The sequence below is a fragment of the Diorhabda sublineata genome, chromosome 7 (genome assembly GCF_026230105.1).
Source record: "Diorhabda sublineata isolate icDioSubl1.1 chromosome 7, icDioSubl1.1, whole genome shotgun sequence".
Taxonomy (NCBI): domain Eukaryota; kingdom Metazoa; phylum Arthropoda; class Insecta; order Coleoptera; family Chrysomelidae; genus Diorhabda; species Diorhabda sublineata.
The window spans coordinates 23,184,584-23,198,258 of record NC_079480.1 but is presented as its reverse complement, the minus strand read 5'-3'; the positions used below and the strand labels follow the sequence as shown (position 1 = coordinate 23,198,258).

The following is a 13,675-nucleotide window of genomic DNA, read 5'->3' as shown; positions in this document are numbered from 1 at the left end:
TCAATGGTATTTCCCATCTGTATAAACCTATTATGAATATATAAATTGATAAAACAGTTATTTATATACTTCAAGTGGTTTTTTCTCACCTCTACATTCATTTTAACAGCCAACTTTTCTCAAAAACAATTTTTTATTGAAAAAAGTTACTATAAGATACACGTTCCAATTTCCAATAATGTGTCCCACCTCTATTTTTTCGTTCATGAGTTATATTCAATGGTATTTCCCATCTGTATAAACCTATTATGAATATATAAATTGATAAAACAGTTATTTATATACTTCAAGTGGTTTTTTCTCACCTCTACATTCATTTTAACAGCCAACTTTTCTCAAAAACAATTTTTTATTGAAAAAAGTTACTATAAGATACACGTTCCAATTTCCAATAATGTGTCCCACCTCTATTTTTTCGTTCATGAGTTATATTCAATGGTATTTCCCATCTGTATAAACCTATTATGAATATATAAATTGATAAAACAGTTATTTATATACTTCAAGTGGTTTTTTCTCACCTCTACATTCATTTTAACAGCCAACTTTTCTCAAAAACAATTTTTTATTGAAAAAAGTTACTATAAGATACACGTTCCAATTTCCAATAATGTGTCCCACCTCTATTTTTTCGTTCATGAGTTATATTCAAAGGTATTTCCCATCTCTATAAACCTATTATGAATATATAAATTGATAAAACAGTTATTTATATACTTCAAGTGGTTTTTTCTCACCTCTACATTCATTTTAACAGCCAACTTTTCTCAAAAACAATTTTTTATTGAAAAAAGTTACTATAAGATACACGTTCCAATTTCCAATAATGTGTCCCACCTCTATTTTTTCGTTCATGAGTTATATTCAATGGTATTTCCCATCTCTATAAACCTATTATGAATATATAAATTGATAAAACAGTTATTTATATACTTCAAGTGGTTTTTTCTCACCTCTACATTCATTTTAACAGCCAACTTTTCTCAAAAACAATTTTTTTATTGAAAAATGTTGCTATAAAATACACGTTCCAATTTCCAATAATGTGTCCCACCTCTATTTTTTCGTTCATGAGTTATATTCAATGGTATTTCCCATCTCTAGAAACCTATTATGAATATATATATTGATAAAACAGTTATTTATATACTTCAAGTGGTTTTTTCTCACCTCTACATTCATTTTAACAGCCAACTTTTCACAAAAACAATTTTTTTATTGAAAAATGTTGCTATAAAATACACGTTCCAATTTCCAGTAATGTTTCCCACCTCTACTTTTTCGTTCATGAGTTATATTCAATGGTATTTCCCATCTGTATAAACCTATTATGAATATATAAATTGATAAAACAGTTATTTATATACTTCAAGTGGTTTTTCCTCACCTCTACATTCATTTTAACAGCCAACATTTCTCAAAAACAATTTTTTTAATGAAAAATGTTGCTATAAAATACACGTTCCAATTTCCAGTAATGTTTCTCACCTCTACTTTTTCGTTCATGAGTTATATTCAATGGTATTTCCCATCTGTATAAACCTATTATGAATATATAAATTGATAAAACAGTTATTTATATACTTCAAGTGGTTTTTCCTCACCTCTACATTCATTTTAACAGCCAACATTTCTCAAAAACAATTTTTTTAATGAAAAATGTTGCTATAAAATACACGTTCCAATTTCCAGTAATGTTTCTCACCTCTACTTTTTCGTTCATGAGTTATATTCAATGGTATTTCCCATCTGTATAAACCTATTATGAATATATAAATTGATAAAACAGTTATTTATATACTTCAAGTGGTTTTTCCTCACCTCTACATTCATTTTAACAGCCAACATTTCTCAAAAACAATTTTTTTAATGAAAAATGTTGCTATAAAATACACGTTCCAATTTCCAGTAATGTTTCTCACCTCTACTTTTTCGTTCATGAGTTATATTCAATGGTATTTCCCATCTGTATAAACCTATTATGAATATATAAATTGATAAAACAGTTATTTATATACTTCAAGTGGTTTTTCCTCACCTCTACATTCATTTTAACAGCCAACATTTCTCAAAAACAATTTTTTTAATGAAAAATGTTGCTATAAAATACACGTTCCAATTTCCAGTAATGTTTCTCACCTCTACTTTTTCGTTCATGAGTTATATTCAATGGTATTTCCCATCTGTATAAACCTATTATGAATATATAAATTGATAAAACAGTTATTTATATACTTCAAGTGGTTTTTCCTCACCTCTACATTCATTTTAACAGCCAACATTTCTCAAAAACAATTTTTTTAATGAAAAATGTTGCTATAAAATACACGTTCCAATTTCCAGTAATGTTTCTCACCTCTACTTTTTCGTTCATGAGTTATATTCAATGGTATTTCCCATCTGTATAAACCTATTATGAATATATAAATTGATAAAACAGTTATTTATATACTTCAAGTGGTTTTTCCTCACCTCTACATTCATTTTAACAGCCAACATTTCTCAAAAACAATTTTTTTAATGAAAAATGTTGCTATAAAATACACGTTCCAATTTCCAGTAATGTTTCTCACCTCTACTTTTTCGTTCATGAGTTATATTCAATGGTATTTCCCATCTGTATAAACCTATTATGAATATATAAATTGATAAAACAGTTATTTATATACTTCAAGTGGTTTTTTCTCACCTCTACATTCATTTTAACAGCCAACTTTTCTCAAAAACAATTTTTTTATTGAAAAATGTTGCTATAAAATACACGTTCCAATTTCCAATAATGTGTCCCACCTCTATTTTTTCGTTCATGAGTTATATTCAATGGTATTTCCCATCTCTAGAAACCTATTATGAATATATATATTGATAAAACAGTTATTTATATACTTCAAGTGGTTTTTTCTCACCTCTACATTCATTTTAACAGCCAACTTTTCACAAAAACAATTTTTTTATTGAAAAATGTTGCTATAAAATACACGTTCCAATTTCCAGTAATGTTTCCCACCTCTACTTTTTCGTTCATGAGTTATATTCAATGGTATTTCCCATCTGTATAAACCTATTATGAATATATAAATTGATAAAACAGTTATTTATATACTTCAAGTGGTTTTTCCTCACCTCTACATTCATTTTAACAGCCAACATTTCTCAAAAACAATTTTTTTAATGAAAAATGTTGCTATAAAATACACGTTCCAATTTCCAGTAATGTTTCTCACCTCTACTTTTTCGTTCATGAGTTATATTCAATGGTATTTCCCATCTCTATAAACCTATTATGAATATATAAATTGATAAAACAGTTATTTATATACTTCAAGTGGTTTTTCCTCACCTCTACATTCATTTTAACAGCCAACTTTTCACAAAAACAATTTTTTTATTGAAAAATGTTGCTATAAAATACACGTTCCAATTTCCAGTAATGTTTCCCACCTCTACTTTTTCGTTCATGAGTTATATTCAATGGTATTTCCCATCTGTATAAACCTATTATGAATATATAAATTGATAAAACAGTTATTTATATACTTCAAGTGGTTTTTCCTCACCTCTACATTCATTTTAACAGCCAACATTTCTCAAAAACAATTTTTTTAATGAAAAATGTTGCTATAAAATACACGTTCCAATTTCCAGTAATGTTTCTCACCTCTACTTTTTCGTTCATGAGTTATATTCAATGGTATTTCCCATCTGTATAAACCTATTATGAATATATAAATTGATAAAACAGTTATTTATATACTTCAAGTGGTTTTTCCTCACCTCTACATTCATTTTAACAGCCAACTTTTCTCAAAAACAATTTTTTTATTGAAAAATGTTGCTATAAAATACACGTTCCAATTTCCAATAATGTGTCCCACCTCTATTTTTTCGTTCATGAGTTATATTCAATGGTATTTCCCATCTGTATAAACCTATTATGAATATATAAATTGATAAAACAGTTATTTATATACTTCAAGTGGTTTTTCCTCACCTCTACATTCATTTTAACAGCCAACTTTTCTCAAAAACAATTTTTTTATTGAAAAATGTTGCTATAAAATACACGTTCCAATTTCCAATAATGTAAATAAGTAAAAAAGTTAAAAAAACAATTTTTCAAACAACACCGTAAAACGCCGAATTGATTATATGGCCGAGGACATTAAAAACCAGGTGGTTGATGCAATAAAAAAATCCCCGTTTTTTGCTATCCAGCCTGACGAGAGTACAGACGTAGCGTAACGTTCTAATTTGATTGTATATGTTCGTTACATTGAAAATGAAAGAATGAAGGATGAACTGATGTTTTCTACTGAGCTGGTGACCACTACTAAAGCTGTAGATGTGATGAAAGTAGTATCAGACTTTTCTGAGAAACACATACTTTCTTGGTAAAAACTTATTGGTGTCTGCACAGATGGTGCTCCTTCAATGCTCGGTTCTCGCTCAGGCTTTGTGCAGTTGGTCAAAGAGAAGAATGCTGACGTGGTTGGATTTCATTGTTTTATTCACCTTGGCAGCAAAAACGCTTCCAAACAGTAGTCAACTACGTAAAGAACAGTGCATTAAATATTCGACTGTTTAACGCTGCTATTTCATATAGAAGTACGATGGTTATCAAGAGGCAATATGTTGGGAAGACTATTTGAGCGCCGTGATGGAGTGATTATGTTTTTGGTATTGCAGAAACAAAACGAGCTGAGTGCAGAGCTCAAAAAACCCAGTAACCAAGTGATTTTGGCCTATTTATCAGACTTTTTTGACACGTTAAACAACCTAAACTTGAGACTGCAAGGTGCAGACTTAACACATCGGGATGCCATCAAGATGTACGTTGAGAAACTACAACTTTGAATACGTGACAATGAACCCCAGCAACTATTCAAGTTTCAGCAAAGTAGTGTAAGACTCAGAAGAAGCAAGTTTTTGAAGGACCGCATTTGGAAAACTTGATAATTGACCATTTGAAGAACCTCAAGGAGGAGTTTAGCAGATACTTTCCTAACTTGTCAGGGGAGTTTTACAAACTATCAACCGACCCGTTCAACATGGACATACAGTTGCTGCCTGAAGAGTTGCATGGGGAAGGAATAGAAATAAAAAATGTGTCTGCTGCAAGATACGATTTTGAAAAAAATGTACAAGCCCTCATTTTGGTTAAAGTACTTAAAAGTTTACCCCAGTGTTTCAGAGAAAGCTGTTCGGATATAATTGTCTTTTTCGACAACAAACATGTGCGAAAAAGCGTTTTCAACTCTTGTTGAAAACCAAGTATGCAACAAACTTGATGTCGAAAGTGCTTTGTCTGAAAATCAGCCCAGGATCTGTCAATTTATCCAGAACATGTGAACGCATCCATCTCACTAAATTACATTTTAAGTTTTGTTTTTGTCAGTAGGTAGGCCTATTGCTTTACCTACCTTAAATTGAAAATGTATTTGTGTTACAATGTTAAATTTTGTATCAGTAATTATATTCGTTTTTCATGTAATAAGGGGTTTTCCAATAAGAGGTGTTATTTTGATATTCAAAGAAAAATGCCATTTTTTGAGATAAATGATCGGATGTTTATTTCATTATAAAGAGGAAGGTATGCCGTTAATAATGGAACACAACATCAGCCAAATGGCCGTCACGACTGCGCTTACAGGGACCATATACTTTTCATGAAATTTTCCGTAACCAAATTGCAAAGCGGCTGCCCTATGTCCTCGATAGCCTCACGAATTCCATCTTTGAGGTCTGGAATCGATGCTGGACTGTTGGCGTAGACCTTATCTTTCACGTGGCCCCAAAGGAAAAAGTCGCAAGGTGTTAAATCACAAGATCTCGGTGGCCAATCGTGATCACCTCTTCGAGAGATAACACGGTCCTGAAATTTTTTCCCGTAAAATAGCGATGATTTCGTTGCTTGTGTGGCACGTAGCACCACAGTCTTCTTGAAAGTAAACGTTGTCCAAATCAATACCATCCAATTCCGGCCATAAAAAATCATTAATCATCTCTCGATAGCGCAATCCATTCAGCGTAACTGTTGCTCCAGCCTCATTTTCGAAAAAGTAAGGTCCAATGACACCGCCAGACCATAAACCGCACCAAACAGTCACGCGTTGAGGATGGAGGGGATTTTCAACAATAACTCTTGGGTTTTCCGAGCCCCAGATTCGACAATTTTGTTTATTGACGTAATCAGCAAAGACACGACGTTGTTGATGATCGGCCGGCTTGAGTTCTTGTGTTAACTGAACTTTATAGACCCTTAAGACCCAAGTCTTTATGCAAAATACGGTGTAATGACGTTTGTGGAATAGCTAATTCCAAAGAACGACGAGGAATGGACAAATCTGGGTTTTCTTCAACATTTTGTTTCAACAGTTGTTCTTGAGCGACGTGCACGGGTTTTAATCTTCACATCACTAACTTGTCCCAACAGCTCAAATTTTTCCACCAATTTCTGTATTGCGGTCCGAGAAGGTGCTTCACGTCGACCCAAAAATGTTTTAGTTTGACGAACCGTCTCTACCAAACTTTCACCATTTTTATAGTGAATTTTAATAATTTCAATGCGTTGTTGAGGCGTGTATCGTTCCATTTTCATTAATGGCGTAATTTCTACTTGTCAAATGTCAAAAAATGACACTTTCAAAAGTGACATTTACCGAAATAGCGGGCTGTTCAAAATAACACCTCTTATTGGAAAACCTACTTGTTTTAATTTTCATCATACGTACAATTATTGAATCTTTCCATTCTGCGTTACCGCATTCAACGGTGAACAAAAAAATCTACCTACTCACCGAATCGAGTAGGCATATACTGGAAACCCCTGGCTTAAAGTATTATAATTTTATAACCAACAATTATCCCTTATCCCATCTCTAAATATTCATTAGCGAAATGTCAACACTTCAAAAAGCAGAAATCGAAAACCGATTCTCGATAAATAAAATTGTAGTAAACCAAACAATTAAAAGTGATTAAAAGAAATATTAAACTCGTTGACTGTATGTTTATACACCTATATTCAGTTAAAATATTGTTCGTTCTTATAGAATAGAAAAATCTAGACAAACGTTTTGTTTTATATCATCGAAATGATTTAATAATGAAAAATAAATTCCGAATTATTTATAATATGTTAAAAAGTTGTAGAACATAATTTATTGATAACGAAATTGAAAAAAAATATATATATTTGAATGAAATGTGTATTTATAGAACTTCGAGAAGCTTTCGAAGCCGAATCCCAAGAAATAAAAAAAAATCGTCTACTCCTATCGGCCGCGGTACCCGTAGGTCCGGATAACATACGAGGGGGCTACGATGTACCGGCTGTAGCTTCATATTTAGATTTTATAAATCTTATGGCTTACGATTTTCACGGGAAATGGGAAAAAGAAACCGGTCACAACGCCCCTTTGTATTCACCTAGTAGCGACAGTCAATATCAGAAACAATTAAACGTCGAACACGCCGCCAATTTGTGGGTTAAATTGGGAGCCCCGAAAGAAAAAATGGTCATCGGTATGCCTACGTACGGTAGATCGTTCACTTTATCGGATGTTACTAGACACGGAGTGCATGCTCCTTCTTCCGCTGGGGGAAAGGAGGGTACATATACCAAAGAAGGAGGATTTTTGGCCTATTACGAGGTAAGTTTTTTTATAAAAAAAAAAAACAATATGAAGTTATTTCGATTTTTTTACGTTTATTTGGTTTAATAAATGTCGCTGTACGTTTTTCGATATAAATTCGTTTATACAGGGTCGTCCCATAGTAAATTTCGACTTTTGACAGTATTGTTTTTTTTATAGAAACTACGTCTCTCAAATTTCTGTCTGTTTCGCCGAATCATTATGGACGAATATTGACAGTATTGCTTTTTCTGTTAAAACTACGTCTGTCAAATTTCTGTCTATTTCTCCGAATCATTATTGACGAATATTGACAGTATTGCCTTTTCTGTTGAAACTACGTCTGTCTGTCATATTTCTGTCTATTTCGCCGAATCATTATGTTTATTTCGCCGAATCATTATGGACGAATATTGGCAGTATTACGTTTTCTGAAGAAACTACGTCTGTCTGTCAAATTTCTGTCTATTTCTCCGAATCATTATTGACGAATATTGGCAGTATTGGTTTTTGTGTTGAAACTACATCTGTCTGTCAAATTTGTGTCTATTTATCCGAATCATTATGGACGAATATTGACAGTATTGTGTTTTCTGTTGAAACTACGTCTGTCTGTCAAATTTCTGTCTATTTCGCCGAATCATTATTGACGAATATTGACAGTATTGCTTTTTCTGTTGAAACTAAATCTATCTGTCAAATTTCTTCTATTTCGCCGAATTATTATTGACGAATATTGACAGTATTGCTTTTTCTGTTGAAACTACATCTATCTGTCAAATTTCTGTCTATTTCGCCGAATCATTATTGACGAATATAGACAGTATTGCGTTTTCTGTTGAAAGTACATCTGTCTGTCAAATTTCTGTTTATTTCGCCGAATCATTATGGACGAATATTGACAGTATTGCCTTTTCTGTTGAAACTACGTCTGTCTGTCAAATTTCTGTCTATTTTGCCGAATCATTATGGACGAATATTGACAGTATTGCGTTTTCTGTTGAAACTACATCTTTCTGTCAAATTTGTGTCTATTTATCCGAATCATTATTGACGAATATTGACAGTATTGTGTTTTCTGTTGAAACTACGTCTATCTGTCAAATCTCTGTCTATTTCGCCGAATTATTATTGACGAATATTGACAGTATTGCTTTTTCTGTTGAAACTACATCTATCTGTCAAATTTCTGTCTATTTCGCCGAATCATTATTGACGAATATAGACAGTATTGCGTTTTCTGTTGAAAGTACATCTGTCTGTCAAATTTATGTCTATTTCCCCGAATCAATATGGACGAATATTGGCAGTATTGGTTTTTGTGTTGAAACTACGTCTGTCTGTCAAATTTCTGTCTATTTATCCGAATCAATATGGACGAATATTGGCAGTATTGGTTTTTCTGTTGAAACTACGTCTGTCTGTCAAATTTCTGTCTATTTATCCGAATCAATATTGACGAATATTGGCAGTATTGGTTTTTGTGTTGAAACTACGTCTGTCTGTCAAATTTCTGTCTATTTATCCGAATCATTATAGACGAATATTGACAGTATTGTGTTTTCTGTTGAAACTACGTCTGTTTGTCAAATTTCTGTCTATTTATCCGAATCAATATGGACGAATATTGGCAGTATTGGTTTTTGTGTTGAAACTACGTCTGTCTGTCAAATTTCTGTCTATTTATCCGAATCATTATGGACGAATATTGACAGTATTGGATTTTCTGTTGAAACTACGTCTGTCTGTCAAATTTCTGTCTATTTATCCGTATCATTATGGACGAATATTGACAGTATTGCTTTTTCTGTTGAAACTACGTCGATCTGTCAAATTTCTGTCTATTTCGCCGAATCATTATTGACGAATATTGACAGTATTGCTTTTTTTGTTGAAACTACGTCTATCTGTCAAATTTCTGTCTATTTCGCTGAATCATTATTGACGAATATTGACAGTATTGCTTTTTATGTTGAAACTACGTCTGTCTGTCAAATTTCTGTATATTTCGCCGAATCATTATGGACGATATAAAGTTGGTTATATGCTTTACGATATAAATTCTTTTATACAGGATCGTCCAATGTAACTTTTGTATTTTGACAGTACTTTTTTTTTGTTAAAACTACGTCTACCAAACGATATAAATTCCTTTATACCGTGTCATCCGATAGTAAGTTTCGTACTTGGACAGTTGACAGAGTGGGAGTATTTTTTGGATAAGTATCCATAATCGTTAGTATAAATTGATACCATGACTAATCAAATAACAATCGAGAATCGATTGTATTCGATTGAAATCGATGAACCAGACGATTTTGTTGAAATTTTTTTCCTAAATTTGTCCTTGATTTGAGGAGATAATCCCTAAAAGGATTTTTATCGATAAAACCTTATTTGCCCCCTAGGCCCCTCTCAAAGTTATAACAATTTTACTAAATATCTCCAAAAATATTGAGTTTAGAAAAAAAGTTTCAAACGAAAGATAAAGCTCATTAAAAGCTCTAAAAGAAAAATTTTTTAGCCGTTACGTATCAAAATATTTCCTCAAATTGACTAAGTAACCTAACATAACTTAATCTTCTTCCAAATGTATAAGCAAGCTTCGGCCACCCCCTCGTAACCTGGAAACTAGCCGATCTGACTGGTGCAGAGATATTTCGAGTCATAACATCTAAAACAATAGGTTTACGTAAAAAATTTATATAAACTTTTTTGCAGAGCTTTATTTTTTGTTGGAAGCTTTTTTCTCTAAAACCAATAATTTCGGAGATGTTTATTAAAATGACTCTGAAGAGGAGCTGCGTAGCAAATGAAACTCAGTCGATAATTATATTAGAAAGTAGGAATCGGTACTGTCAAAAAGTTGTTACTACTACTTCGAGTAGTTTGAAAATTGGAATTAATAGTTTTAATTCCAATTTTTTCGATAAAAAAATTATTAAATTGAAAAATTTGTTTAAAAAGAAATATAACTTCAAATATATTGGTTTAAAAAATTGACAGATTTGCGAGATGTTACTTAACGGTGCGACTTATTATTGGGACGATGAAATGAAAGTACCGTATCTCGTTCACGGGGACCAATGGGTTGGTTTCGACGACGAAAAATCAATCAGAAATAAAATGAAATGGATCAAAGAAAACGGTTTCGCTGGTGCCATGGTTTGGACAGTCGATATGGATGATTTCACCGGAACAGTTTGCGGCGGAGAAGTTAAATATCCATTAATCGGAGCTATGAGGTGAACTAACTATACCTAATCTCAACTAACCTATTTCGTAATGATAAATTTCGTTTTTTTTGTGTCGTCGACAGGGAGGAACTTAGGGGTATTTCTAGAGGTAAAGACGCGAAAGATGTTGATTGGCAGAAGATAGCGGGACCGACAGACGACGATGAAGATGTCGAAGAAAACGTAGACGAAGAAAAACCGAAACCGATCAAAATATCCGTATCCGAAGTACTTAAACGCGTCAGGAAACCGTCGGGGAAAAAAACCGCCGCTAGTGACGTTCTAGCCAAAAGAGAAAAAATAAATAGAAAAGGTGCCAACTATATATATATTTTTTTTTAGTAAAAATATTCGAAATTTGATTTTTTTAGTTCGAAAACCACAGATATTTTGTTATATGACTAATTGGTCGTACAAGCGACCCGGTTCTGGTAAATTCACGCCCGAAGACGTAAATCCGGCCCTGTGCACACATATAGTTTACGCTTTTGCGACGTTGCAAGATCATAAATTAGCAGAAGCCAATAATAAGGATCCGGAAATGTACGAACGAGTTATTGAATTGAGAAATAAAAATCCAGAATTGAAGGTATATTTTCATTTTTTGATGTTTTTTAAAAAATTTCGAAAAAAAAATCACGACAAGATTCAATTTTCAATTAAATCGGCAATATATTAAATTAATTTAAAAATTTCTCTTCATAGAAAATGAATTATTGTGACGTTGTCGACATCTATCGGTTAAACGCGAAACAAATATCGATTTCGTCGAAACGCTGCCTTTTATGATACGGAATTTCGTAGTATTATGTCGGTAATTTATTACAGGTACCTATTTTAGTAATTGATATAACAGAATTTTATTTTTTATAACTATGTCGGTAATTTATTACAGGTATCTATCTTAGTAATCGATATAACAGAATTTTATTTTGTTCAACTTTGTCGGTAACTTATTACAGGTACCTGTAATCGATATAAAAGACTAGAAAAATGTGTGTTTATAAATTTCAGAAAGAAAGAAACCCAAAAAAAATCATGATCAAAGTACTTTTTCAGTGTTTCTAATTATTTTATGTCGATTGAGAGAAAAGTATTTAATGTAATATACAATATTCAAAATATCATATTAAGTTCGCGAAAATATTTTTTTTTTATATATAAAATGTTGTTTTTTCGATATGATGACTGTCTAGGTACTTTTGGCGATTGGCGGTTGGGCGTTTGGGTCGACGCCCTTTAAAGAATTAACGGGAAACGTATTTAGAATGAATCAATTCGTTTACGACGCAATCGAATTCCTCAGGGAATATAAATTTAATGGTTTGGATGTCGATTGGGAATATCCTAGGGGAGCAGACGATAGGATTGCCTACGCTAATTTATTGAAAGAGTTACGTGTAGCTTTCGAGGGTAAGTTTTCATTCCTTGATGAAATTGATCAATTTACCATTTGGTGGATATCGATGGTCTCATAAATACCCGAAACTGAACCTTTATAATTATTTTTTTTAAATATCTGTTCATATTTTTCTAAAATCTGATGTTTTCTTTCACCTAACCTCAATTAACTTTACCTATCTTAACCTAAATACGCCCAATCTCATTTAATCTAACCTAAATTCGCCTAACCTTACTTGACGTTACCTAATTTGATTTTATAACAAGATTTTTTTTTCTTTTTCGTATTTTCAACTTTTTATTTTTTTTTAGATCTTATACTTTTTTTTCTGAACTAAGTTAATAAATCTTTCGCGTAACTTAACATTACTTTATTATTTCTTTCTTCTTTTCTACTTTATCTTCGGCCTTAACTTTCTCCCTCTTCTTTTTTATTTTCTACATTTTCAATTTAACCTTACGCAAGTCAAGATATCTTTCATTTTTCTTAAATTATTTTTTTTGTGACCTAACCTAACAACATTTCGAAATTTCTTTCTTCTTTTCCCAATTTTTCTCTAATAACTTTATTCTTTTTCAAAATATCTTCTTTTCCATTTTCTTCTCTTCTAATCTAACCTAATACTATTTGGAGATTCTTTTGTTTTTCCATTTATCCATTTCTAATTTAATCGAACACTTATTCAAGATTTCTTTGTTTTTCACGTTCTTTTCTTGTAATCCATCTATCACTCTTCTTATTTACATTCTTAATTTCTAAAATAATCAATCTCTATTTAAATATTTTCTTCTTCGTTTTCACGTTTCTTTCTTTCAATCCAACTTTTTTTCTTCTTTTTTACGTTCTTCTCTTTTTTTTTAAACGAACCTACCTCTAATTAGAGATTTTTTTTTTTTAGGTTTTTTTCTCTTGAACTATCTTCTTTTTTATAAACTTTTCTTTTAAACTAACTCAACTCGGATTAAAAGTTTTTATGTTCTGCTCCTTTAAACTAACCCATTTGTGATTAAAGATTCCTTTCTTCTTTTTCACGTTCTTCTCTTCCGAACTAACCTAACCTTAATTCAAAATCTTCTTTCTCTTCTCGTTCTTGTCTTTTAATCTAACTTTCTTTTTATCAAATTCTTCTCTTCTAAACTAACTAACCTCTAAGTAAATATTTTTTTCTTTTTTTTTGAATTCTTCCCTTTTAATCTAATCCAATCCTAATTTGAAACTTTTTCTACTTCTTTGCGCTTTTTTCCTGTTAAACTTTCTTGTTTTTTTTAAAATTCTTCTTTTTCGGACTAACCTAAATCGAATTCAATATTTTTTTCTTCTTTTTTGATCTCCTCTTTCGAACTAACCTAATTCAAAACTTTTTCTATTTTTTTCTCTTTAACTTTCTTCTTTTTTTGACGTTC

General features: G+C 31.7%; 1 protein-coding gene across 2 annotated transcripts in view; it reads left to right on the top strand.

Moving 5' to 3' along the window:
* Positions 1–13,675, top strand: part of LOC130447037 (chitotriosidase-1) — a 42,334-nt gene that overhangs the window by 23,230 nt on the left and 5,429 nt on the right. For both annotated transcript variants that reach the window (XM_056783648.1, XM_056783649.1), the window contains 5 exons: positions 7,219–7,652; positions 10,641–10,879; positions 10,954–11,183; positions 11,242–11,459; positions 12,067–12,283. In XM_056783648.1, the coding sequence (XP_056639626.1) occupies positions 7,219–7,652; positions 10,641–10,879; positions 10,954–11,183; positions 11,242–11,459; positions 12,067–12,283 (1,338 nt within the window). The remainder of the gene's footprint in view (positions 1–7,218; positions 7,653–10,640; positions 10,880–10,953; positions 11,184–11,241; positions 11,460–12,066; positions 12,284–13,675) is intronic.